We start from the raw sequence: 22,686 nt of genomic DNA on the forward strand, positions 1-22,686 counted from the left end.
AGAGAAGGGAGGTGGTGGCTATGGGGCTGGCTATGGGGGTGTTGATGGGTGTGTCTGTCACTGTCTGGTTGCCCTGGTTACGGGGCCCCTGGATTGATGGGGTGGGGGGCAGGGCCCATTCCACCTGTGGGATGAATATTAATAAGGGTCTCATTAATATTCACGATACGCTGATTAATTATCCATTGCCATAGGCCCTTAGCAACGGACAAGGCCCCGCCCTAGGACCTTAGCAACAGCCTGTTCTCTTTCAAGTCCATAATCTGAGCACAGTTAGGGTCGGAGGGCTGTGAATGGCAGATTCGGTCTCCTATTGGCTGGCTTGTCTGTCATTTGTAGTGATTGACGGACAAAGTTTGATTTAGGACTATTCGGACTTCCATTGGCTGCTTGAGCTGTCGATCTAATCGAGGAGGGGACGTGTGTTAGATTCTTAGGCACTGATTGGTCAATCTGAATGTCAATATCTAGTATGGCAGGCCGTTGAACTCATTGCGGGGTCTCATTGGTCGACCTACAGCTCAATCTCAGCAGTAGGGCGGGGTTTAAGCAAACTTCTGACGCCCATTGGTTTCTCTCTCTATCATTCTTACGAGCTGACGGGTTCAGACGGGAGTCGCCTCCTCCCATTGGTTGTCCTCAGCGACAGGGGTCGGGTTTTGGGCCATTCTGCTCTCCCATTGGTTAGTTCTGGGGAAGTAGGCGGGACGGTCCCCTCAGTGCCGGGCCGGGCGGCTGCGGCAGGAGGAAGCAGCCGCCGCGGCAGGACAGAAGGGACGAGCCCAGGGGCCGGAGCGGGCACCATGGAGGACGGAGTCTATGGTAGGGGCCTGGGACTGTACCACTCTTGGGGGCCCCCCGTTCTATTGCGGGGCCCCGCCCATTCCGTGCTGCCTGCCGGGGGGGCGGGGCTGGGTTGGGCTGAGCTGAACCATTCCCTCCTTTTGGGGGGGGGTTTGGGCTGCACCATTCTCTTGCTGATGGGGAGGTGACTGGGCTGTACCATTCCTCCCCTTAAGGGGGGAGGGTGGTCTGAACCATTCCCACCCCTTATGGGGTAGGGTTGGGCTGTACCATTGCTTCCTATAACGGAGAGTGAGCTCTCTTATGGGGGGAGGGAGGGATTGTGGAGGGGGTTGGGCTCAACCATTCCCTCCCAGAGGGGGAATGAGGAGAGGGTTGGACTGTGCCATTAGTGGGAGTGGGGGGTTGGGCTGAACCATTCCCTCTGGGGTGTTTGGGCTATGCCATTCTTTGCTTATGGGGGAGTTGGGTTGTACCATTACTTCCAATAATGGAGAGTGGGCGCCCTTATTTGGGGCGGGCGGGAGGAAAGGGTTGGGCTGAACCATTTATTCCCCTATGGAGAGGGTGCTATTGGACTGAACCATTAGCACTGTTTCTCCTGCCCCCCCACCCTCCCGCACCTCTCCATTGACTCCCTGCCCCGCCCCCGGCGTTGTCCTTCGCCCGCCCCCCGGATTGTCAGCGGCGTTTATGAATTGAAAGCCCCTTGGGGCAGGGAGTTTTGTTCTGTGTTTGTACAGCCCCTGGCGCCATGGGGCCTGACCTGGGGCTGGGTCTCCCAGGGGTCGACAGGATCCAAATAATACATACCCGTGTACAGCCCCTGGCGCCGTGGGGCCTGATCCAAGGCTGGAGCTCTCAGGGGCCGACAGGATGCAAATAATACATACCCGTGTACAGCCCCTGGCGCCATGGGGCCTGACCTGGGGCTGGGTCTCCCAGGGGTCGACAGGATCCAAATAATACATACCCGTGTACAGCCCCTAGCGCCATGGGGCCTGACCTGGGGCTGGGTCTCCCAGGGGTCGACAGGATCCAAATAATACATACCCGTGTACAGCCCCTAGCGCCATGGGGCCTGACCTGGGGCTGGGTCTCCCAGGGGTCGACAGGATCCAAATAATACATACCCGTGTACAGCCCCTGGCGCCATGGGGCCTGACCTGGGGCTGGGTCTCCCAGGGGTCGACAGGATCCAAATAATACAAACCCACATACAGCCCCTGGTGCCGTGGGGCCTGAGGCTGGGGCTAGCAGTGGTGCTGCGCTGCAAATAAACAATGGGATGGGGCCGGAAAGCCTTGGGATGTCGCGTTGGAAGGCAACCAAACCTGAGCTCCCAGTTTCATGCCACGGCTAAGGCCTGGAACATGCACAGATTTTGCGCTGGTCTAATCGTATCGCTCCCTATGGGCCCTGCAGAGGCAGGAAATAGCTGCAGTGCAGGGCACCCTGGCCATGCCCCCCATCTGCCCCCTATGGCAGCTGTCTCTCTGCACTGGGCAGGGGATCCCTGTATGAACGGCTCCTGTGTCCACCTCACCCTGCAGGCGTCACCCGAAAGTCAAGAAACACTCACATGCGCCCCGCTTCCTCCCTAGCTCCTAGAGCAGCGGGTTCCTGTGTCAGGCTAACCTCTGGTCTCAATCCCAGTGCCCCCGGACCTGACCCCCGAGGAGCGGCTGGAGCTGGAGAACATCCGGCGGCGGAAGCAAGAGCTGCTGGTGGAAATCCAGCGGCTGCGGGATGAGCTAAGCGAGGCCATGAATGAGGTGGAGGGTCTGGAGGCGAATGAGGGCAGGTAATGAACGTGCTGATCCCCAGAGGGGCCGTGCCCCAGCGCTGTATTAGGGTTCCCCGTATACCCAGCCCCTGAGCCCCACCCCAGAGGGCTTGTACGCTGCTGGGGCTGTTCCAAGTGCTGAATCTTGTGGTTTTTCTCCATCCGACCCGCAGCAAAACCCTTCAGAGGAACCGGAAGATAGGGATGGGCCGCAAGAAATTCAACATGGATCCTAAAAAGGTAAGAGTGGAAGGGGCTGGGAGCCAGGGTGCCTGGGTTCTCTCCCCAGCTCTGGGAGGGGAGTAGGAGTGAGTGGTTAGAGGTAGGGAGGAGGGAACTGGCAGCCAGGACACCTGGGTTCTCCCCAGCTCTGGGAGGGGAGTGGGGGCAAGTAGGGGAGGGGGCTGGGAGCCAGGACGCCTGGGTTCTCCCCAGCTCTGGGAGGGGAGTGGGGGTGAGTGGTTAGAGCTGGTGGGGGGCCGCTGGGAGACAGGCCACCTGGGTTCTATCTCCAGTCCCTGCATGTGCGTCAGATTCCCCGGTGGAAGCGGAGGTGATGCCTGGGGCAGGGGCCTGGGAGCCGAGCGAGGTGCGTCGGGTCCCGGGCACCTGACTCTGTTCTGTCCTTGGCCCAGGGCATCCAGTTCCTGGTGGAAAACGAGCTGCTGCACAACACGCCCGAGGAGATCGCCCGGTTCCTCTACAAGGGAGAAGGGCTCAACAAGACGGCCATCGGGGACTACCTGGGGGAGAGGTGAGGGGGGCGGGGCCATCGGGGACTACCTGGGGGAGAGGTGAGGGGGGCGGGGCCATCGGGGACTAGCTGGGGGGGAGGTGAGGGGTGCGGGGCCGTCGGGGACTAGCTGGGGGGGAGGTGAGGGGGGCGGGGCCTTCGGGGACTAGCTGCGGGGGAAGTGAGGGGTGCGGGGCCATCGGGGACTAGCTGGGGGGGAGGTGAGGGGGCGGGGCCATCGGGGACTACGTGAGGGAGAGAGGCGGGGCCATCGACGACTAGCTGGGGGAGGGGGCGGGGCCATCAGGGACTACCGGGGGGGAGCTGAGGGGGCAAGGCCATTGGGGACTACCTGGGGGACAGCTAAGGGGGTGGGGCCATCAGGGACTAGCTGGGGAAGAGGGGAGAGGGGCAGGGCTGTTGGGAACTACCTGGGAGAGAGGTGAGGGGTGCGGGGCCATCGGGGACTACCTGGGGGGGAGGTGAGGGGGCGGGGCCATCGAGGACTAGCTGGGGGAGAGGTGAGGGGGCGGGGCCATCGGGGACTACGTGAGGGAGAGAGGCGGGGCCATCGACGACTAGCTGGGGGAGGGGGCGGGGCCATCAGGGACTAGCTGGGAAGAGGTGAGGGGGCGGGGCCATCAGGGACTACCTGGGGGGGAGGTGAGGGGGCAAGGCCATTGGGGACTACCTGGGGGACAGGTAAGGGGGTGGGGCCATCAGGGACTAGCTGGGGAAGAGGGGAGAGGGGCAGGGCTGTTGGGAACTACCTGGGAGAGAGGTGAGGGGGCCAAGTCATCGGGGACTAGCTGGGGGAGTGGGAGGAGCCATCGGGGACTAGCTGGGGGAAGGGGCAGGGGCCTGTGGGGAGGGGCACAGCCCTTGGGCTCTGACAGGGAGGGGAGCTCTGGAAGTTCTGTCTGATGGTGGGGGACAGACGGGGGGAGAGTATTTCAGCTCTGACACCCTCCCCCCCTGCAGGGAGGACTTCAACATCGCCGTGCTGCACGCCTTCGTCGACCTGCACGAGTTCACCGACCTCAACCTGGTGCAGGCGCTGCGGTGAGTGGGGGGAGTGGGGTTCAGGGGGATATGGAGGGGGAGGATGGGAAGATTTGGGGGAGAAGCTCTGGGGGCTGAGGGATATGGAGGGTGGGAAGGTTTGGGGCAAGAGGGGGGGATCGGGGAAGGGGGTGTGGAGGGGGAGGGTGGAAAGGTTTGGGGGCAGAGGGGGTGCTGGGGGGATGGGCAGGGTGCGAAGGTTTGGGGGCAAAGTGGGGGCTGGGAGGGGGGATATGGAGGGGGAGGGTGGGAAGGTTTGGGGCAAGAGGGAGATCGGGGGAAGGGGATGTGGAGGGGAAGGTTTCAGGGATGGGGGGGCTGGGAGCGGGGGAGGGTGGGAAGGTTTGGGGGAAGAGGGGGATCTGGGGGCAGAGGAGGGTGGGAAGGTTTGGGGGAAGAGGGGGATCTGGGGGCGGAGGAGGGTGGGAAGATTTGGGGGAAGAGGGGGATCTCGTGGCAGAGGAGGGTGGGAAGGTTTTGGGGAAGAGGGGGATCTGGTGGCAGAGGAGGATGGGAAGGTTTGGGAGAAGAGGGGGATCTGGGGGCAGGGGAGGGTGGGAAGGTTTGGGGGAAGAGGGGGATTGGGGGGAAGGGGATGTGGAGGGGGAGAGTGGGAAGGTTTGGGGGAAGAGGGGACTCGGGGGGCCCTACTTATGCCTCCCCCTCGGTCTCCCCAGGCAGTTCCTATGGAGCTTCCGCCTGCCCGGGGAGGCCCAGAAGATCGACCGCATGATGGAGGCCTTTGCCCAGCGTTACTGTCTCTGCAACCCCGGCGTCTTCCAGTCCACAGGTACCTGGGTTCTAGCCTAGGTGTGGGGAGGGGAGTGTGTCCTAGTGGTTAGAGCAGGGGAGGCTGGGAGCCCAGACTCCTGAGTTCTCTCTCTGCTCTGGGGTGGAGGTGGTGTCTATTAGGGGCTTCCTCCTACCGGCCTCCCTTGCTCCCCCAGACACCTGCTACGTGCTCTCCTTCGCCGTCATCATGCTGAACACCAGCCTGCACAACCCCAATGTGCGGGACAAACCCACCGTGGAGCGATTCATCACCATGAACCGGGGCATCAACGACGGGGGTGACCTGCCCGAGGAGCTGCTGCGGGTGAGGGCGGGGCTCTGATCTGGGGGGCAGGGCGGGATACTGGGGTCGATGGGCCTGTGGGTCTGGCCTGCTGGTGAGAAGGGGGTGTGGCCACTGACTCTTGTCATTGGGGGTGTGACCTTATTCTGACTCCACCCCTTGAGTGGGGTGTGGCCTCTTTGTGACTCCACCCCCTCACCCGCCAGAACCTGTACGACAGCATCCGGAACGAGCCGTTCAAGATCCCGGAGGACGACGGGAACGACCTGACCCACACGTTCTTCAACCCGGACCGGGAGGGCTGGCTGCTCAAGCTGGGTGAGAGCGGGACCCCCCCGGACTCCCACACCACCCGATCCCCACCCCCGCGATCTCTGCATGCCTCTGCGCTCTCCTCTCTCTGTGTCCCACCGACCCCCCGCTGTGTCCTCAAAGCACCGACCTTCTTTCCGCACCTGCAGGAATACTCCCCCCGCCCTGGCTAGGACACCTGGGTCCGTACCCCCAACTCAGCCCCCGGCCTCGGCTAGGACACCTGGATCCATCCATTCCCCACCCCACCCTCCACACACAAACACCTCGGCTAACAAACCCCCCCACATACAGCCCCATTTCAGCTAGTGCTCCTCGGTCCGTCCCACTCTAGCCCCCTCAGCCTTGGCGAGGGCTCCGAGGTCTATGTTTGTGCTCCCAACCTTCCCCCCCAGCTAGTGCTCCTGGGACACACACACACACACCAGCCTCAGTCAGGATTCCTGGGTCCCTGGTGGCCCCCCCACCCCAACACTCGGCCTCAGCTCGTCTCCTGGGTCCATCCCCCACCTCCAGCCTTCAGTTGGCCCCGGTCTGCGTCTGTCCCTGCCCTGCGCGCTGGGCCTCCCCTAAGCTGCCTGAGTCCGACTCTGCTTCCTTCCCCATGGGGGCTTTGAGGGCACTGCCCCCCCAACTCCCCCCCCCAAAGTTGAGTGTTCTGGGGTGGGGGGTTACACAACTATAGGGGGAGCTGCTCCCCCTCAATGTGAGCCCCCACCCCAAAGGCATTGGGACCCCAGTGTGCAGCACCCCCAGTTTCAAGGTAGGTGTCCCCAGACTAGCAGTGCCATGAGGGGTCAGGATGGGGGTCGCACAGACCCCACAGCAGCTCAGTCAGAGGCACAGGCTGGATTTGGGGAGCTCTGGGGGGATTGCGGTTTGGGGTCACAGGTGGGGAGGTGGAGAAAGCTGAGTGGGGGCGTTCAGGAGGCTGGGAGGGTCCTGAGTTGCTGGGGAGGAGGTAGGTGGAGGGATCTGTGTGTGTGTGGAGGGTGGGGGAGGGTGATGGGGAAGGGATGTGGGTACAGACCTTACTTCATGCCTGACCCCATTGCTGCCTCTAGGGGGAGGCACAGATTGGGGGTTAGGGGGTGATTAGGGATCAGCTCCCAAGAGCCGGGATGGGGACTGGGAATCAGGACACCTGGGTTCCATCATGGCTCTGGGACGGGAGGGGAGTCTAGTGGTTAGTGTGTGTGTGTTGGGGGGGCAGGAGCTGGGAGCCAGGACTCCTGGGTTCTCTCCCACCTCTGGGAGGGGAGTGGGGGCTAGAGGGTTAGAGCAGGGGGCTGCGAGCCAGGACGCCGGGGTGTTCTCCCAGCTCTGGGGTGAGTGGGGGCTAGTGGTTAGAGCCGAGGGGTAAAGGTGGATGCTGGGTGCCAGGACTCCTGGGTTCTATTTAATCTTCTCCCCAGCCCCCGGGATGGGGGATGGCCATCTGGGATGATGGGTGCCGTCGTTCACAGAGAAAAGCCGGACAGAGGCACCTCCCTCCCTCGCTCTATGTATCAAACCCCTGTGACATCCCCCCCCCAGCAAAAAGGACATTCTCCACCCCTGAGTTCCCTCCCAGCACTGATCCCTGCGGCAGGGGTGTGATTTGACCGTGTTTTTCCTCCTCACGTTGATATAACTGATTTTTCCTCTTTCTCTCTTCTCTCTTTTCTTCCCCCCGCTCCCCTCTTTCTTTCTCTCCCTCCCCCATTTTCCCGCCCCCCCGCCCCACCCCCACCCCCACGCCGCTGATGCCACTTGCGCTCGGGTCTCACCGTTCCTCCCCAGGAGGTAGGTAACGGAGAGGGAAGCCGCTGCTGGAATGGGGGGTGGGGACCCTGGCCCCAAATAGCACCTCACCCCGTTAGATCCACATCACCGCAGTAGAGATTGGCCCCGAGCCTGACGCCTGACCCCCGGAGCATTGGAACTGGCTGCAGAGGGACAGGGGATCCTGCCCCTTGAGGGAAGGGGGGTTGCCGGAAGCACCCCGAAATCTCCACACAAGTTGCAAAGGTTTTGTGTCAGGGACAGTCATGCCACATGGGGTGTGGTTAGAGCAGGGGCGGCTGGGAACCAGGACTCCTGGGTTCACTCTCCTCCTAGAGCCAGGGAGTGGGGTCTAGTGGTTAGGGCGTGGGGGGGCAATGAGCCCAGACTCCTGGGTTCTCTCCCCAGCTCTGGGAGGAGAATTCTGCCAGTGACACGTTTCTCAGGCTCCCCTCCTCCCCCCGGCCTGCGGCAGTGCCCTGGCAGGGCAGCTGCATGGGGTCTTATGCCTGAAATTGTGCCTGGGTGAGGGTGCCGTGTCTATCCCAGCATGCCCTGGGGCAGGCCTGGTCAGCTCCTCACGCTGCCCCTGGGTGGACCGGCCCAATAGGGTCAATAGCTGCCCGCACCCCCAGCTGCCCCCATCACTGAGCCCCCAATCTCTGCTTCCCCCGCAGGCGGGCGCGTGAAAACGTGGAAAAGACGCTGGTTCATTCTGACTGACAACTGTCTGTACTACTTCGAGTACACCACGGTGAGCCCCCACCCGCGCCCCGGAGCAGCCCCGTGGACCCTGCAGGCTGGTGTCCGCCCCCAGGCCCATCGGCCCCGGCGGCTGGTCTCTAACAGTGCCCTGTGCTGCCATCTTCTTCAAAGGCAGACCAAGTGCTCCCCCTAGTGGTCAGCCTTGGGTGAGCCGCCTGCCCCGAATCACTCAGGGGTCAGGCTGAGCCCCACAGACAGCCCCTGCAGGAACCCAGGGGGTCCTGCCGCTCGCCCCCCTGGGCCCAGGACTCCCTGGCTCCACCCACTTAGCTCCCTACCCAGTGGCAGGACGTCCCGCAGGCCGAGCCGCGTCTCCCCTGACTACGGCTTTGTTCCCCACTCAGGACAAGGAGCCGCGGGGGATCATCCCACTGGAGAACCTGAGCATCCGGGAGGTGGAGGATCCTCGCAAGCCGGTGAGGGCAGCGCCCTGCGCTCCCCCACCCCTCTGGGCCTTCTCGCCCCGATGTTCACCGTGGTCCTCGTCTGTCCTTACTCTCTCCTTCATGGCCTTCCTCCCTCCTCCTGTCTATCCCTCCGCGCACCCACCTCCGTCCAGCCATCCACTCACACCCCTCCATCCATCCCTCCCTCCACACACCTTTCCTCCCTCCCTCCATCCATGCACACCCCCCCCCATCCATCCGCATACCCCTCCTTTCCTCCATCCATTCCTGCAGCATTTGACACTTGTCGATCAGGCTACACCCGTCTACACCGCATTGTGCTCTCAGCAATGAGCTTTCATTTCGAGCACAAATGACTTGACATTGCCTGAGTTTGCTGAGAGCCTGAGCCCATCGCTGCAGGGTGCGGGGAATCAGCCCTGGGTGTGACTGATGCAGCCTGAGTCTGCTGAGAGGCTGAGCCTGTCACGGGGGGGGCGGGTTGCCAGGGTGAGGGGAATCGATGCAGCCTGAGGCCCCGTGGCTGATTCTGTCTCTCTCCCCACCCCAGAACTGTTTTGAGCTATATATTCCCAACAACAAGGGCCAGCTGATCAAGGCCTGCAAGACGGAGGCCGATGGGCGAGTGGTGGAGGGGAACCACATGGTCTATCGCATCTCGGCCCCCACGCAGGAGGAGAAGGACGAGTGGATCAAATCCATCAAGTGAGGAGCACCCCCACCCGCCCCCTCCCCCTCCCAGAGCTGGGGATACAACTCAGGCGTCCTGGCTCCCAGCCCCCTCCCAGGGTGTTGCGGGTGGATGGTTCCAGCTCATGATGGGGAAGGGGAGAACAGATTTGGGGGGGGGGGTCTGATCCACCCCATTTGGGGGGGCAGACAGGGGATGTGGGGGCTGGGGCATTCCCAGCAATAGTGGACAGGCCATGGGGCCCACAGGGGGTGACTGCCCCAAGGCCAGGACTCTGGGCTGCAGCGAGATCCCCTGGCCCCCTTAACCTCCCGCTTCCCCACAGGGCTGCCGTCAGCGTGGACCCCTTCTACGAGATGCTGGCCGCCCGCAAGAAACGCATCTCGGTCAAGAAGAAACAGGAGCAGGCATGAGCCGGGCCGGCCAGCAGGCTGTGCTCCCCCCCAACCCACCTCCCTGGGCGCCGCTGAAACTGACACCCCCCTGGGCCAGGGGGGCCCAGCCACGGACAGACGGACAGACAGAGCATCACTGACTTCCCCTCCCCCAGCATCTGTGTGCACCACCAGCCGGATCTGTCTTCCGAATGCCCCCCCCCCCCCCCAGCACCCCACTTGGGATACAGCCCCTCTCCAGGAGCCCCTGGGCACCATGGGCCAGCACTCCCCTCCCCGCTCATGGGGGCTGTGGCCTGGGGCCCCTGCCATGCCATCAGCTCAGAACCTTGCAGCTGATTCTGATCAGGAGTGACTCCAGATTGACCCTGGGGGAGCAGAGATCAGAATGCAAACCTGCCCCCATTGGAGTTAGGAGTGACTCTGGATTGACCTTGGGAGAACTGAGATCAGAATCTGGCCCTGCCCCCATTGCAAACAGGAGTGACTCTGGATTGACCCAGGCCCTGACTCTGTATCCTCAGCACTTTCCTGCAGGGGTTTCTGGGTTTTCACTGGCTGACACCAAGCTCCTGTCTACACTAATCAGCCCTTCGGTGCAAGAAGCTGTTGCCGAACTGTTCCTCCCCTTCCCTTCCCGGTGGCTGGGAATTTACCCACAATGCTGTGCTCTCACCTTGGGGTGGGGCACCAGGAGCTAGTGGCGTCCCATGGTGCCCTGCCTTTGGGGTCTCCCCTGCCCCCCACCATTCCAGCAACACCAGGCATGGGGTGGGGGGGCATTCCCATTTGCCATCCCCTCCCCCCATGCTAGCTGGCACACTGCAGTGCCCCAGCGCAGCCAGCAGGGGGAACTGGAGTTCTTCCCTTGGGGCAGCCAGGGGAGGGGGGAGTTTAGCCAGCCCCCTGGCCTGCCCCTCACCAGCTAATTTTTAAATCTTCCCACAGGGGGTGGCCCTCCACCCCCACATACACACTCTTGGCCCTAAAGTTTGGGGTCCACCTGGAGGGGCCCCCCCATTTTTGTGCACCCCTCTGGGCTCCAGGAACGTACACTACAGACTGAGGGTGTATGGGGAGCACCCCCCGCCCCCCAAAGTCGAAAGCCATTTGCTTTCGCCTGCTGTGGAATCTCGTCCTGATTATTCTTCTGCCAGGAGCGCAAGGCGCCATCGGAAAGCCCGGCCTCTCGCCTGGTGCCGCTGGGAGCAGATGTGGGGCTCTACCCCCCCGCCCCCACCCCCAGGACCAATCTCTGTGCCCCCTTCCCGCCACCACCTTTCCAGATCAGCCATCACAGGGCATCCTGGGAGAGCCCCCCGGCTCGTCGGCTCCCAGAGGCAACCACGTGGCAATTGGACCAAGCCAGCAGGACCCATCTCCTCCCACGCTTGGGACCCCTGGACTTGCCGCCTCCTCCCAGCGCAGGGGGATTTCACCCCACCCTGGGCACTGGTGTGGACAGAGGGGGCCTGGCACCAGCCCCGTGCCCGCCCCAGGATTCCAGGGCAGGTTCAGGTTTTTGTAATTACTATTTAAGGATTTAATGGATGCAACTTTAAATGGAATTAAAACACTACAGTCTTGAGTAGAACCTGGGGGGTGCGTGTGTGGGAGTGGGGGGATCCACTCAGGGCATCGAACACCCAGGACAGCTAGCGGAGGGGGCACCAAACTGGTCTGGAACCAGCGCCACCTTAAACCCTGTTTGGGGCTGGGAGCCAGGACTCCTGGGTTCTCTCCCTGGCTCTGGGAGGGGAGTGGGTCCCATTGGTTAGAGCTGGGAGTTGGGTTCTATCCAGGCTCTGGGAGGGGAGTGGGGTCTAGTGGTTAGAGCTGGGAATTGGGTTTTATCCAGGCTCTGGGAGGGGAGTGGGGTCTAGTGGCTACAGCAGAGGGGTGGCTGGGAGCCAGGACGCCTGGGTTCTATTACACTGCGTGGGGGGCTGGATGATGCAGGCAGCCTCTGACCCAAGATGTGAGCACCCTGGGGCCTTGCTCAGCCCTTAGGTGACGTCCGTCTGTCCCCACTGCCTCCCGCCAGCGACGCGAGCCTGATGCCGGGGCTCTTTAGCCGGGATCTAAGGTCCCTCTGGGCTGCGTGGCTGGGCAGCAGGCTCCCAAGTGCCTCGCAGGCCATGGGAGGCACCTCTCCCCCAGCCCCAAGCTGGGGCGGTGAGACAGGGCTGAGGGGAGTCCTCTCTCCCTGGGGCAGCCTGCACCCCAAATCCCTCATCCCTGGCTCCAGCCTGGAGCCTGCACCCCCAGCCTAAGCCCTCACACAACCCCTGCCCCCCAAGCTCCCACACCCCCAGCGGAGACTTCACACCCCACCCCAGAGCCTGCATCCCAAACCCCTCATCCCCAGTCCAAGCCTGAAGCCCTCACACAACCCCAACCCCCTGCACCAGCCTGGAGCCCTCTCCTGCACCCCAAACCCTTTATCCCCAGAGCTCACACCCCAGCCCTGAGTCCCTCATTCCTGGCTCTGCCCCAGAGCCTGCACCCCAAACCCCTCATGCCTGGGCCCACTCCAGCGCTGACACCTTCAGCCCCATATGCCTGGTCCCACCCCTGAGTCTGCACCCCCCCACACACTCCGAACTCCTCAGCCCCACTTCACATTGACATAAAAAATTAGAGGGAACAAGGCAACCCCTTGCCCCCTGATGGGATGCAGCCACTTCTGGGGTGAGGCGTGTTGGGTATTTGGCACGCTCAGACAAAGCACTGACACACAGGTGGCGCCGGGGCTGCTGCTGCTTCCTTGGCAAGTTTATTCTGTCCTTTCCAAGGGAAAAAAAAATAGCATTGAATCCTACGTAAAACAGCGCCGAGCTGCGTGACACCGGACACAGCGTATGTACAGCCCACCCAGCCCTAGGCTGAGCCACAGCTATGTACACAAGAGAGGAAGGGGGGGGCCTCCCAGCCCCCTCTGCTTTAACCACTAGAGATCACTCCCCTCCCAGAGCTGGAGAGACCCCAGGAGTCCTGGCTCCCAGCCCCCACCCCTCCACTCTAATCACTAGACCCCGCTCCCCTCCCAGAGCTGGTGAGAACCCAGGAGTCCTGGCTCCCAGCCCCCCCCACTCTAACCACTAGACCCCACTCCCCTCCCAGAGCCAGAGAGAACCCAGGAGTCCTGACTCCCAGCCCCCTGCTCTAACCACTAGACACCACTCCCCTTCCAGAGCCAGAGAGAACCCAGGAGTCCTGGTTCCCAGCCTCTGCTCTAACCACTAGACCCCATTCCCCCCCCAGAGCCAGGGAGAACCCAGGAGTCCTGGCTCCCAGCCTCTGCTCTAACCACTAGACCCCACTCCCCTCCTTGAGAGAGAACCCAGGCATCCGGGCCTCCAGCCCCCCCACGGGGCAGGGCTCAGTGGCAGGCGTTGAAGGGCAGCTTGGACACGCCCCCGTGCAGCTCCACGGCGCCCTCGGCCCAGGCCACGAGGTCCCCGCGGGCGCGGCCGGCGCAGGTGGCCAGGCTGTAGACCTCGCCCGGCGCCAGGACGTGGCTCCACACGTTGAAGTCGGCCAGCTCCCCGATGAAGGCCTGCGTGGCGTCGAAGCGGCCGCCCAGCGTGTCCTGGAGGGGAGCAGAGAGGCCAGGGTAGAGCAGGGAGGGCACAAGCCACCCGGAATGGGGGGGGGGACCCGTGGGTGGATGCTCTCAGCCTGGGGGCTTTATGGGGGGGGGTCTCGTACCTGCTCCTGCCCCAGGATGAAGACGCCCCCTGGCTTGATGGGGTGCCAGGGGGCCAGGTTCTCCCCGCTGCCCCGCCGCACCCCGTCCTGGTAGCTCTCCCAGACGCCGTCCCGCGTTGACCAGGTCACGCAGATGTGATGCCACTTGGCGTCGTGGATGGCCAGGGGCAAGGTAGCAGCCTGGGGGGGGTGGGTGCGTGGCAGGGAAAGAGTTAAGGGCAGTGCTCGCCTCCCCCCCACCGACCCACTGCCTGCAGCCCAGCGCCCCCCACCAGGCCCCCCCGCCCCGCTCTCCGCAGCCCAGCACCTCCTCCTGACCCCCGGCCTCGCTCCCTACAGCCCAGCGCCCCTTACCGGGCCCCCGCCCCATTCCCTGCAGCCCAGCACCCCCCACCAGGGCCCCCCTGCCCTGCTGCCTGCAGCCCAGCGCCCCCCGCTGGGGCCCCCCATCCCACTCCCCGCAACCCAGCACCCCCTGCCGGGGCTCCCTGCCCTGCAGCACAGCCCCCCTGCTGGGGTCCCCCATCCCACTCCCCGCAACCCAGCGCCCCCTGCCGGGGCCCCCTGCCCCGCTCCCCACAGCCTAGCACCCCCTTCTAACCCCCAGCCTCACTCCCTGCAGCACAGCGCCCCCTGCTGGGGCCCCCCATCCCACTCCCCGCAACCCAGCGCCCCCTGCCGAGGCCCCCTGCAGCCTAGCACCCCCTTCTGACCCCCAGCCTCACTCCCCGCAGCCCAGCACCCCCCGCTCCGTAGCCCAGCGCCCCCTGCTGGGCACCCCTGCCCCGCTCCCCGCAGCCCAGCACCCCCCGCCCCCGCTCCGCAGCCCAGCGCCCCCTGCTGGGCACCCCCGCCCCCTCTCCGCAGCCCAGCGCCCCCGCCAGGGCTCCCCGCCCCCTTCCCCGTGGCCCAGCTCCCCCTGCCGAGCCCCCTGCCCGCTCCCCGCAGCCCAGCGCCCCCTGCTGAGCCCCCTGCAGCATCGCATGCTCCGCTGACGGTGGCAGACCCCAGCCCCGCACCTTGTCGTCGATGAGCAGCTCCATGGGGTTGTTGCCCCACTCAATGAGCACCAGCTCGTTGGCCTGGCCCGGCGCGGAGTAGGAGAAGGGGGTGCCCACCCCAGGCGCGGAGCTGGACTTGACCCAGAGGCAGACAGTGAAAGCGAAGATCTCGTGATGCAGCGTCTGCTTCAGCTTCACGTACATGTAGTTGGTGCGAAGGGGGAAGCCCACACGGAAAACCTCCTCCGGCTTCTGCACCTTGTGCCCTAGAGGGACACGGTCAGTGCTGGGGCGGCCGGACACAACCAGCCCCAGGGGAAAAGGATGTGATTCTGGCCAGTAGCCACTAGCCAGTCAGCCACCTCCACATGCGCTGATACGTCCATCAAACCATCATTCCTCCAGCTGTTCCTTCAACTAGCCAGCCCTCTTGCCAGCCAGCCAGCCAGCCAGCCCTCTTGCCAGCCAGCCAGCCAGCCAGCCAGCCCTCATTCCAGCCAGCCACCCAGCCAGCCAGCCCTCTTTCCAGCCAGACAGCCCTCATTCCACCCAGCCAGCCAGCCCTCTTGCCAGCCATCCATCCATCCAGCCCTCATTCCAGACAGCCAACCATCCCTCATTCAAGCCACCCAGCCAGCCAGCCCTCTTGCCAGCCAGCCATCCAGCCAGCCCTCATTCCAGCCAGCCAGCCAGCCCTCTTTCCAGCCAGCCATCCCTCATGCCAGCCCTCTTGCCAGCCAGCCAGCCAGCCATCCCTCAGGCCAGCCAGCCAGCTAGCCAGCCCTCATTCAAGCCAGCCATCCGTCATTCAAGCCACCCAGCCAGCCAGCCCTCTTTCCAGCCAGCCAGCCAGCCATCCCTCAGGCCAGCCAGCCAGCCAGCCCTCTTTCCAGCCAGCCATCCCTCATGCCAGCCAGCCAGCCAGCCCTCTTTCCAGCCAGCCAGCCAGCCTGCCATCCCTCAGGCCAGCCAGCCAGCCAGCCCTCATTCCAGTCAGCCAGCCATCCCTCACTCCAGCCAGCTAGCCAGCCAGCCCTCATTCCAGCCAGCCAGCCAGCCAGCCCTCATTCCAGCCAGCCAGCCATCCCTCATTCCAGCCAGCCAGCCAGCTAGCCAGCCAGCCCTCATTCCAGCCAGCTAGCCAGCCCTCATTTCAGCCAGCCAGCTAGCCAGCCCTCATTTCAGCCAGCCAGCCAGCCCTCATTTCAGTCAGCTAGCCAGCTAGCCCTCATTCCAGCTAGCTAGCCCTCATTTTAGCCAGCTAGCCAGCTAGCCAGCCCTCATTCCAGTCAGCCAGCCAGCCCTCATTCCAGTCAGCCAGCCAGCCCTCATTCCAGGTATCATTTCATCCACCCATTCAATGCTCCATCCATTCTTCTAGCCAGGTTCCATTTCTGTCACCCATTCATGATCCATCCATAGATACATCCCTTCCTCCATCCATCCAGCTACCATTTCATCTATCCATTCAATGCTCCATCCATAGATCCAGCCATCACCTCCTCCATCCATTCTTCTAACCAGGTACCATTTCATCCATCCATTCAATGATCCATCCATAGATACATCCCTTTCCTCCATCCATCCAGGTACCATTTCATCCATCCATTCAATGATGCATCCGTAGATCCATCCCTTTCCTCCATCTGTCCAGGTATCATTTCATCCACCCATTCAATGCTCCATCCATTCTTCTAGCCAGGTTCCATTTCAGTCACCCATTCATGATCCATTCATAGATCCATCCCTTTCCTCCATCCATCCAGGTACCATTTCATCCATCCATTCAATGCTCCATCCACAGATCCAGCCATCACCTCCTCCATCCATTCTTCTAACCAGGTACCTTTTCATCCATCCATTCAATGATCCACCCATAGATACATCCCTTTCCTCCATCCATCCATCCACCATTTCATCCACCCATTCAATGCTCCATCCATTCTTCTAGCCAGGTTCCATTTCAGTCACCCATTCATGATGCATCCATAGATCCATCCCTTTCCTCCATCCAACCAGGTACCATTTCATCCATCCATTCAACGCTCCATCCATAGCTTCGCCCATCAGTGATTCCAGCCATTCATTCAATTATCAATTCAGCCATACATAAATCCATCCATGCAACTACCTAGCTTTGTAGCTACAATGCCACCCACCCGTCTATTCTGTAATCTCTCTGTCCATCCCGGCAGCGAGTCCTATTCATCCAACCACAGCTCTAGTTTGGCTCCTCCGATGCCCACCACCACCACCAGCTATCCATCCGCTGATGCCCCGCATCCCTGCCCCTTACCCTTCTCGTGAGGCCCGTGGACCCCGTTCTTGTGCCAGTGCGGCTCCTCGTGGCTGCGGTGCGGCTCCTCATGGCTGTGGTCATAGTGCTTGGTGGTGTTGAATTTCTCTCGGATCTGATGCTCCAAGAGGCTGATTTTCTTCTGCAGGGCGTCACGCAGGGAGATGGAGAACAGGGAACTGTTGCGGCTGTGCTGGGGGGTGGGGGTGGAGGTGGGAGGAGGGGACTGTGAGCGAGACCTCATCCTCCTCTTGGTGCCCACTTACCCTGGTATCCTGTCCTGTCCCTGCTACCCTGGATCAGCCCCCATCTACCCTGGTATCCCATCCTGTCCCTGCTACCCTGGTATCCTGGCTCATCTGAACCACCCTGGATTAGACCCATAGGCTCATCTAGCCCAGCATCCTGTCCCCTGTCCCTGCCACCCTGGATCATTGAGTCATAAATCCCAAGGCCAGGACGGGCCAGTGTGCTCACCTAGTCTGACCTCCTGAATTACACAGGCCAGAGACCTGCCCTGCAATAATTCCCAGGGCAGAACTTTCCGAGAAATTGCCCAGCTTGACTGAAAACGCGTCGGAGAAGCCATCACGCTCCTGGGCAAATGGTGCCAGTAGTTAATGACGCTCACAGTCACAAACCTACCTCTTATTTCCAGCCTGACTGGGTCTTGTTTCAACCTCCAGCTGTCAACCAGGGGTCCACCTTCCTCAGCCAGATGGAAGAGCCCGTGATTAACTTTTTGTTCCCCCTACATACTGGGGTCAAGTCCCGTCTTCACCTTCTCATTGTTGAGCTAAATAGCTGGAGCTCCTGGCATCTCCCGCTCCAAAGCAGGTTTTCTAATCCCTTAATCACCCCTGTGGCTCTTCTCTGCCCCCCTCACAAATCAGGCAACGTCCTCGGATGGGGGGCACCAGAACTGGATGCTCCACAGCGTTGCCCCAGGGCCAAATCACCTCTCTGCTCCTATTCAAGATTCCCCTGGTGAGCTTCCCAGGTTCCCATTAGCCCTTTTGACCTTCGCATCACACAGGGTAGCTCAGGGTTCAAGTGACTGGTCACTACGATCCCCCCCAAAATCTTTTTCAGAGTTGCTGCTTCCCAGGAGAGAGCCTCCTGCCCCATCCTGGGAGTCTAGCCAGCATTTGGTCCTAGATGGATACAGGTACATTTAGCCGCATGAAAACCCACATTGCTTGTGTCCAGTTTACCAAGCAAGCCAGCTAGCTCCGTAGCCATGCCCTGGCCTCTGTGTTATTTACCCCCACCCTCAATTGTCGTGTCCTCTGTAAACGGCACCAATGACAAGTTCACGTTTTCTTCCAGGTCGAAAACGTTACCGCGCCTCAGGACCAGGGCCAATCCCTGCAGGACCCCAGTAGAAACACGCGTGCTCGATGGCGATGCCCCATTTGCAGTTACTAGTTTGAGACCCAGCGTCGGCCAGTTAAAAACTTCCTATCGCGTGCTTGTTTTTTTAAATCGAAATGCCGCGTGCTACCGCGTGAAACGCCGCCCAGGAGTGTACGTTTATTACATCAACTCGCTTAGCGTTAGCAACCAAACTCGTCATCTCAGCCAAAAGCGAGATCAAGTTAGTTTGACAGGATCTATTTCCCATAAACCCAGGCTGATTGGCATTAAGTAATTGCCCTCCTCCAATTCTTTATTGAGTCCTGTATCAGTCACTCCATTAACTTGCTAGGGGTTGATGTCAGACTGACAGGCCTGGAACTGCCTTGGGTCATATGCTTTATTCTTTTTTAAATAGTGGCACATTAGCTCTCTTCATGTCTTCTGCAACTTCCCTAGTGCTCGAAGACTTATTGGAAATCACCATTAATGGGCCAGTGAGCGCCTCAGCCAGCTCTTTTAAAACTCTTGGTTGCAAGATATTTGGACCTGCTGATTTTAAAAGTCTAACTGTAGTTGCTGCTGTTTACCATCCTTCTGAGACACAAGGGGAATAGAAAGTGTGGTATCGTATGATAGGCCATATTCTGTTTTCTCCCAAATATACAACAGAAATATTTGTTGAACAATTCTACCATTTCCATCTAGCAATGGACCAGTACCATTGTCGGGATTCTTTTTATCTTTAATATACTGAAAAAACCTCTCCTTCTTATTGTACCTAACTCTGCTGGACATAGACCCTCTGCTGACCCTTTGCTTCCCATATCAATTTTCTACAAATCATGACTTCTGACTTATATTCATTGCTCTCAACTTTCCCTTTGCTTCTGATTTATATTCTTTACTATCAACTTCCTCTTTGCTTCTGATTTATATTCATTACTATGCGCTTCCCCTATCTTCTAGTTGTTATACCTATCTACCTTGCTATCTGCCTTCACTTCCTCTCTCAGGTTGTGTTGTGAACCAGCACAGTCTTTTCCCTCAGCTGTGGTTTTCGAGTGTCTGGTACAGCATTCTCAGGCAATTTCCAATGATCATTCACATTTTTCTGATTAAATTCTTCCTTCCAGCTGATTTGGCTTATAATTGTTTACATCTTTGTGAAACTGGCCCTTTTAAAGCACCAAGGATATATCTCACCACTCTGGACTTTACTCTGTTTGCACATTATGAATAGCATCAAGCCACGCTCCCTTGTACCAGAGCCACCATTAATTTCTAACTCCGTGATCAATTCCTCATTCTATCAGGATGAGGTTTTGTCAAGAATTTCTCCATGTCAGTGTCTACAGCGTTTGAAATAGGAACTTGTCAACCAGGCTGTTTAGAAATTCCCAGAATTATTTAGTGGCAGTAGCAAATTGCCTCCAGCATACGTTACTCAAATTAAAACCCCAGTGATCATGCAGCTTTTGTTCCTATAAGTTATAGGGGGCATAAGTAGTTGTTCACTCTGGTCCCTAGTGTGATTTGAAGGGGCTGTAGCAGACTCCAACTAACAACCCTTCTTGTTCTTTATCAGTTAGGCCATTGAACGCAAAGTGTAGCTCATTTTCTTCCGCGTTGTCCATGACGCAGAAACAGGGCTTGCTAGTTGTGGCGTGGATTTCCCTTTTGGCCCCCAGGTTTCAGTGATACCAGCTAGATCACCCCTAGGTTCACATGCGAACAAGTCCAAAGCCTCTTGGTTGTTTCCCAGGTGCCAAGCTTTGCTGTACGGCACCTCAAGGCTTTTTCTCCCCTCACATCCTTTGCTTCCTTGATTCATTTTTGCCCTCAGAATCCCAATTTTGGGAGAAGTGCTCAGCCTGCTCCTCCAGTAGGCCCGACTCCTCTCCCATCACGTTCCGGGGCCAGGCTGGCCACAGCCATCAAGCCAAGTGCTAACACAGCCGGACACAACATTTTGTGAGACCCTCGGGCCCATCTGGCCTGGTATTTAGGCCAAGCGCCCTACTGAGGCCCTGATCTCCTCCCCCCACACCCCTGCCCCATGGGTGTGGGGGGGAAATCTGACCCCTTCCCCCCACCAGCCAGGCTTTCCAAGTTTCCCAGATGCGCTAAGAAGGGACAAACAGGAAGGAAGAGGCCAAGGGGGGTTATATTTAGTTGAACGCTCCGGCTGGGACCTGAGCTGCTCCCGCTAATCCGTCCCCATCCTCCCACGGAGCCGCCAGCGCCAATTAGTGACAGCGCCACAAACCTACTGGTCCCAATGGAGCAGCCTTTGTATGGTGCTGGAGGGCAAGAGGGGGCAGCCTTTTCCTCTACTAGACCCCACTCCCCTCCCAGAGCTGGGGAGAGAACCCAGGAGTCCTGGCTCCCAGCCCCCCCCACTCCAACCACTAGACCCCACTCCCCTCCCAGAGCCAGAGCCAGCCCAGGAGTCCTGACTCCCACCTGCCCTTCCTCTAAGGGACTCTCCACTGTAGCAGAGGACGGTTGAGCCCGACCCCAGGGCTGGAAGTTGAAGCGAGACACCTTTCCGCAGGAAACAGCGTGGGCATTTCTCATGGGAGAGCAATTACCCAGCGGCACAACGGGCTGGGCGGGCGGTGGATTCTAGTTCTCTGAACACTCGGCCCTGGGAAGAGCTGGGGGCCGTCACTGGGGCCTGTGCTGTGCCGGAGTTCAGCTCACCTGACCACCACAGGCCTTGGATCTGTGACTCTAACCACTAGACCCCACTCCCGTCGAGTGCACCTTGAGGAATGGGGTCCAGGGTCTTTGCCCTCTAGGTGGCACCAGCTCTGAGCTGCCCCAGGGCAGGAACTGGCTGGCTCAGGGGGGCAGGGAATGGGGCCTGGGGCCTTTCCCCTCTAGGGGGCACCGCCTCCCATCTGGCCCCAGGGCAGAGACTGGCTGGCTGAATCCCAGGACCCCATGGGAAATGTTCATCTTCCAGAACCTTTCCAGTAATTCAAGGGCAAAGGGGTCTTAACTGGGGTCTTGGCAGATGGTCTTGAAATAGGATCAACCAGTAATTCCTCCCGGCTGGGATCTGGGGGCTGTTTCTACTTAACTAGTTAAAGCCAGAGGCAGGGGGCTGGGAGTGTGGACTCCTGGGTTCTAGCCCCGGCTCTGGGAGGGGAGTGCGGGGGGAGCCGGCCATGAGGTTCCTAACTGGGTGAGTGATGAGAGAGGTTGAGATGATGGAAGAAGGGGGAGGAGGTAAACTGAGGTAATGTGGGCAGGGCTGGTGGTGTTAGGAGGCAAGCAATGGCGAAGGGGATGGGGTAGTGGGGCTGTGGGGAGCTCCTTGAGCCATTCTAGCATTTTGGGAGGGGGTGGCTGGGGCATGGGGGGGGGGAATGGAGCCCCACAGCATCTGCTGATGCTCCAGCCCCTCCTAGAATGACTCCAGCGTGTGGAAGGAGGGCACTGGTGGGGGGCAGATAATCGGGGTCAGTGGGCAAGGGGGAGAGGTTAATAGGCAGGACGTGGGGTCACTGGGAAGGCAAAAGGGTGGGATGGGTCCATGGGAAGGGGGTCAATGGCCGGGGGGGGGAGCCAGGGAGGTCAGTGAGGTGGGGGGTCAATGGGAGGGATGAATGGCCAGGGGGGCTGGGGGTCAGTGAGGAGGGGGTGGATGGGAGGGTTGGTGGCCAGAGAGGAGCTGGGAGTCTATGGCAAGTGGGGACTGTGGGTGAGGAGGGGTGGGGTCAATGGCTGGGGGGGCTGGGGGGTCAGTGAGGAGGGGGTTGATGGGAGGGGTCTATGGAAAGGGGGGGCTGGGGTCAGTGAGGAGGGGGGGTCAATGGCTGGGGGGGCAATCCCCCCCTTACCTGGAGGTGCTCCAGCCTCTCCTTGAGCGACTCCAGCATGCGTTCCAGCTGGGGGGCGCCGGCGGGTGCCTCCCGGGGCGGGTCCTCCATGGTGTTGGGGGAAGCACTGGCCTTGCGGAAGGCAGCCTCGTGCCCGGCGCCACCCGGCGGCTCGGGGTGCTCACGGTGCCCAAAGTGGGGGTACTCGTTCTCCCGGCCGGCCCCCTCCTGGTGTCCATGGCTCAGATTGTCCTCGTGCCCACCCAGCCCATGCTCCCCGCCCGCCCGCCCCTCGCACTGGCTCAGCTTGGCCGTCAGCTCCCGCACCATCTCCCGCTGATCCAGGATCGTCTCCTTCTGGTGCACCACTGTCTCCCGCAGGCGCAGGATGGTCTCTTTGGCCTCCTCCAGCGTGCCTGCCCAGTGCCCCCCAGCCCGCGGCTGCGGGGCCTGCTGGCAGCCCGCCTCCAGCTCCAGGGGCATGGGGCTGCAGACAAACTTGGGCAGGGCGTACTCCCCCCTGCCGCCAGGCACCCAGCAGAGGGCCCAGAGGAGAGCCCAGGTCGGCCACATCCCGGCACCCGCCGGACCCCTTGCCACCTCCCCAAGCCTTCCTCCCGCGGCGGCGCCCGGCTGATCTGTGCCAGTGACCAGTTGGGACTTTTCTGTTTCTCGCTGCCCCCCCGGCACCGGCCCAT

General features: G+C 60.9%; 2 protein-coding genes across 2 annotated transcripts; one reads left to right on the plus strand and one right to left on the minus strand.

Annotated features, from left to right (window-relative positions):
• The first annotated feature begins 716 nt into the window (after positions 1-716).
• CYTH2 (cytohesin 2) lies at positions 717-11,382 on the plus strand. The gene is made up of 12 exons (XM_030544879.1): positions 717-822; positions 2,461-2,608; positions 2,764-2,830; positions 3,226-3,344; positions 4,305-4,385; positions 5,063-5,175; positions 5,333-5,481; positions 5,667-5,778; positions 8,214-8,290; positions 8,646-8,717; positions 9,259-9,413; positions 9,725-11,382. The coding sequence occupies exons 1-12, from the start codon at positions 804-806 to the stop codon at positions 9,810-9,812; spliced, it is 1,200 nt and encodes a 399-aa protein (XP_030400739.1). The 5' UTR covers positions 717-803; the 3' UTR covers positions 9,813-11,382.
• A 1,794-nt stretch (positions 11,383-13,176) lies between these two features.
• Positions 13,177-16,839, minus strand: LOC115641682 (neuronal pentraxin-1-like). The gene is made up of 4 exons (XM_030545012.1): positions 16,803-16,839; positions 14,525-14,772; positions 13,506-13,685; positions 13,177-13,386 (listed from the first exon to the last, which is right to left on the minus strand). Exons 2-4 carry the CDS (start codon positions 14,708-14,710, stop codon positions 13,177-13,179), a joined length of 576 nt encoding a protein of 191 aa, XP_030400872.1. The 5' UTR covers positions 14,711-14,772; positions 16,803-16,839.
• Between the last annotated feature and the right edge of the window lie 5,847 nt (positions 16,840-22,686).

The sequence above is a fragment of the Gopherus evgoodei genome, unplaced genomic scaffold (assembly GCF_007399415.2).
Source record: "Gopherus evgoodei ecotype Sinaloan lineage unplaced genomic scaffold, rGopEvg1_v1.p scaffold_35_arrow_ctg1, whole genome shotgun sequence".
NCBI lineage: Eukaryota > Metazoa > Chordata > Testudines > Testudinidae > Gopherus > Gopherus evgoodei.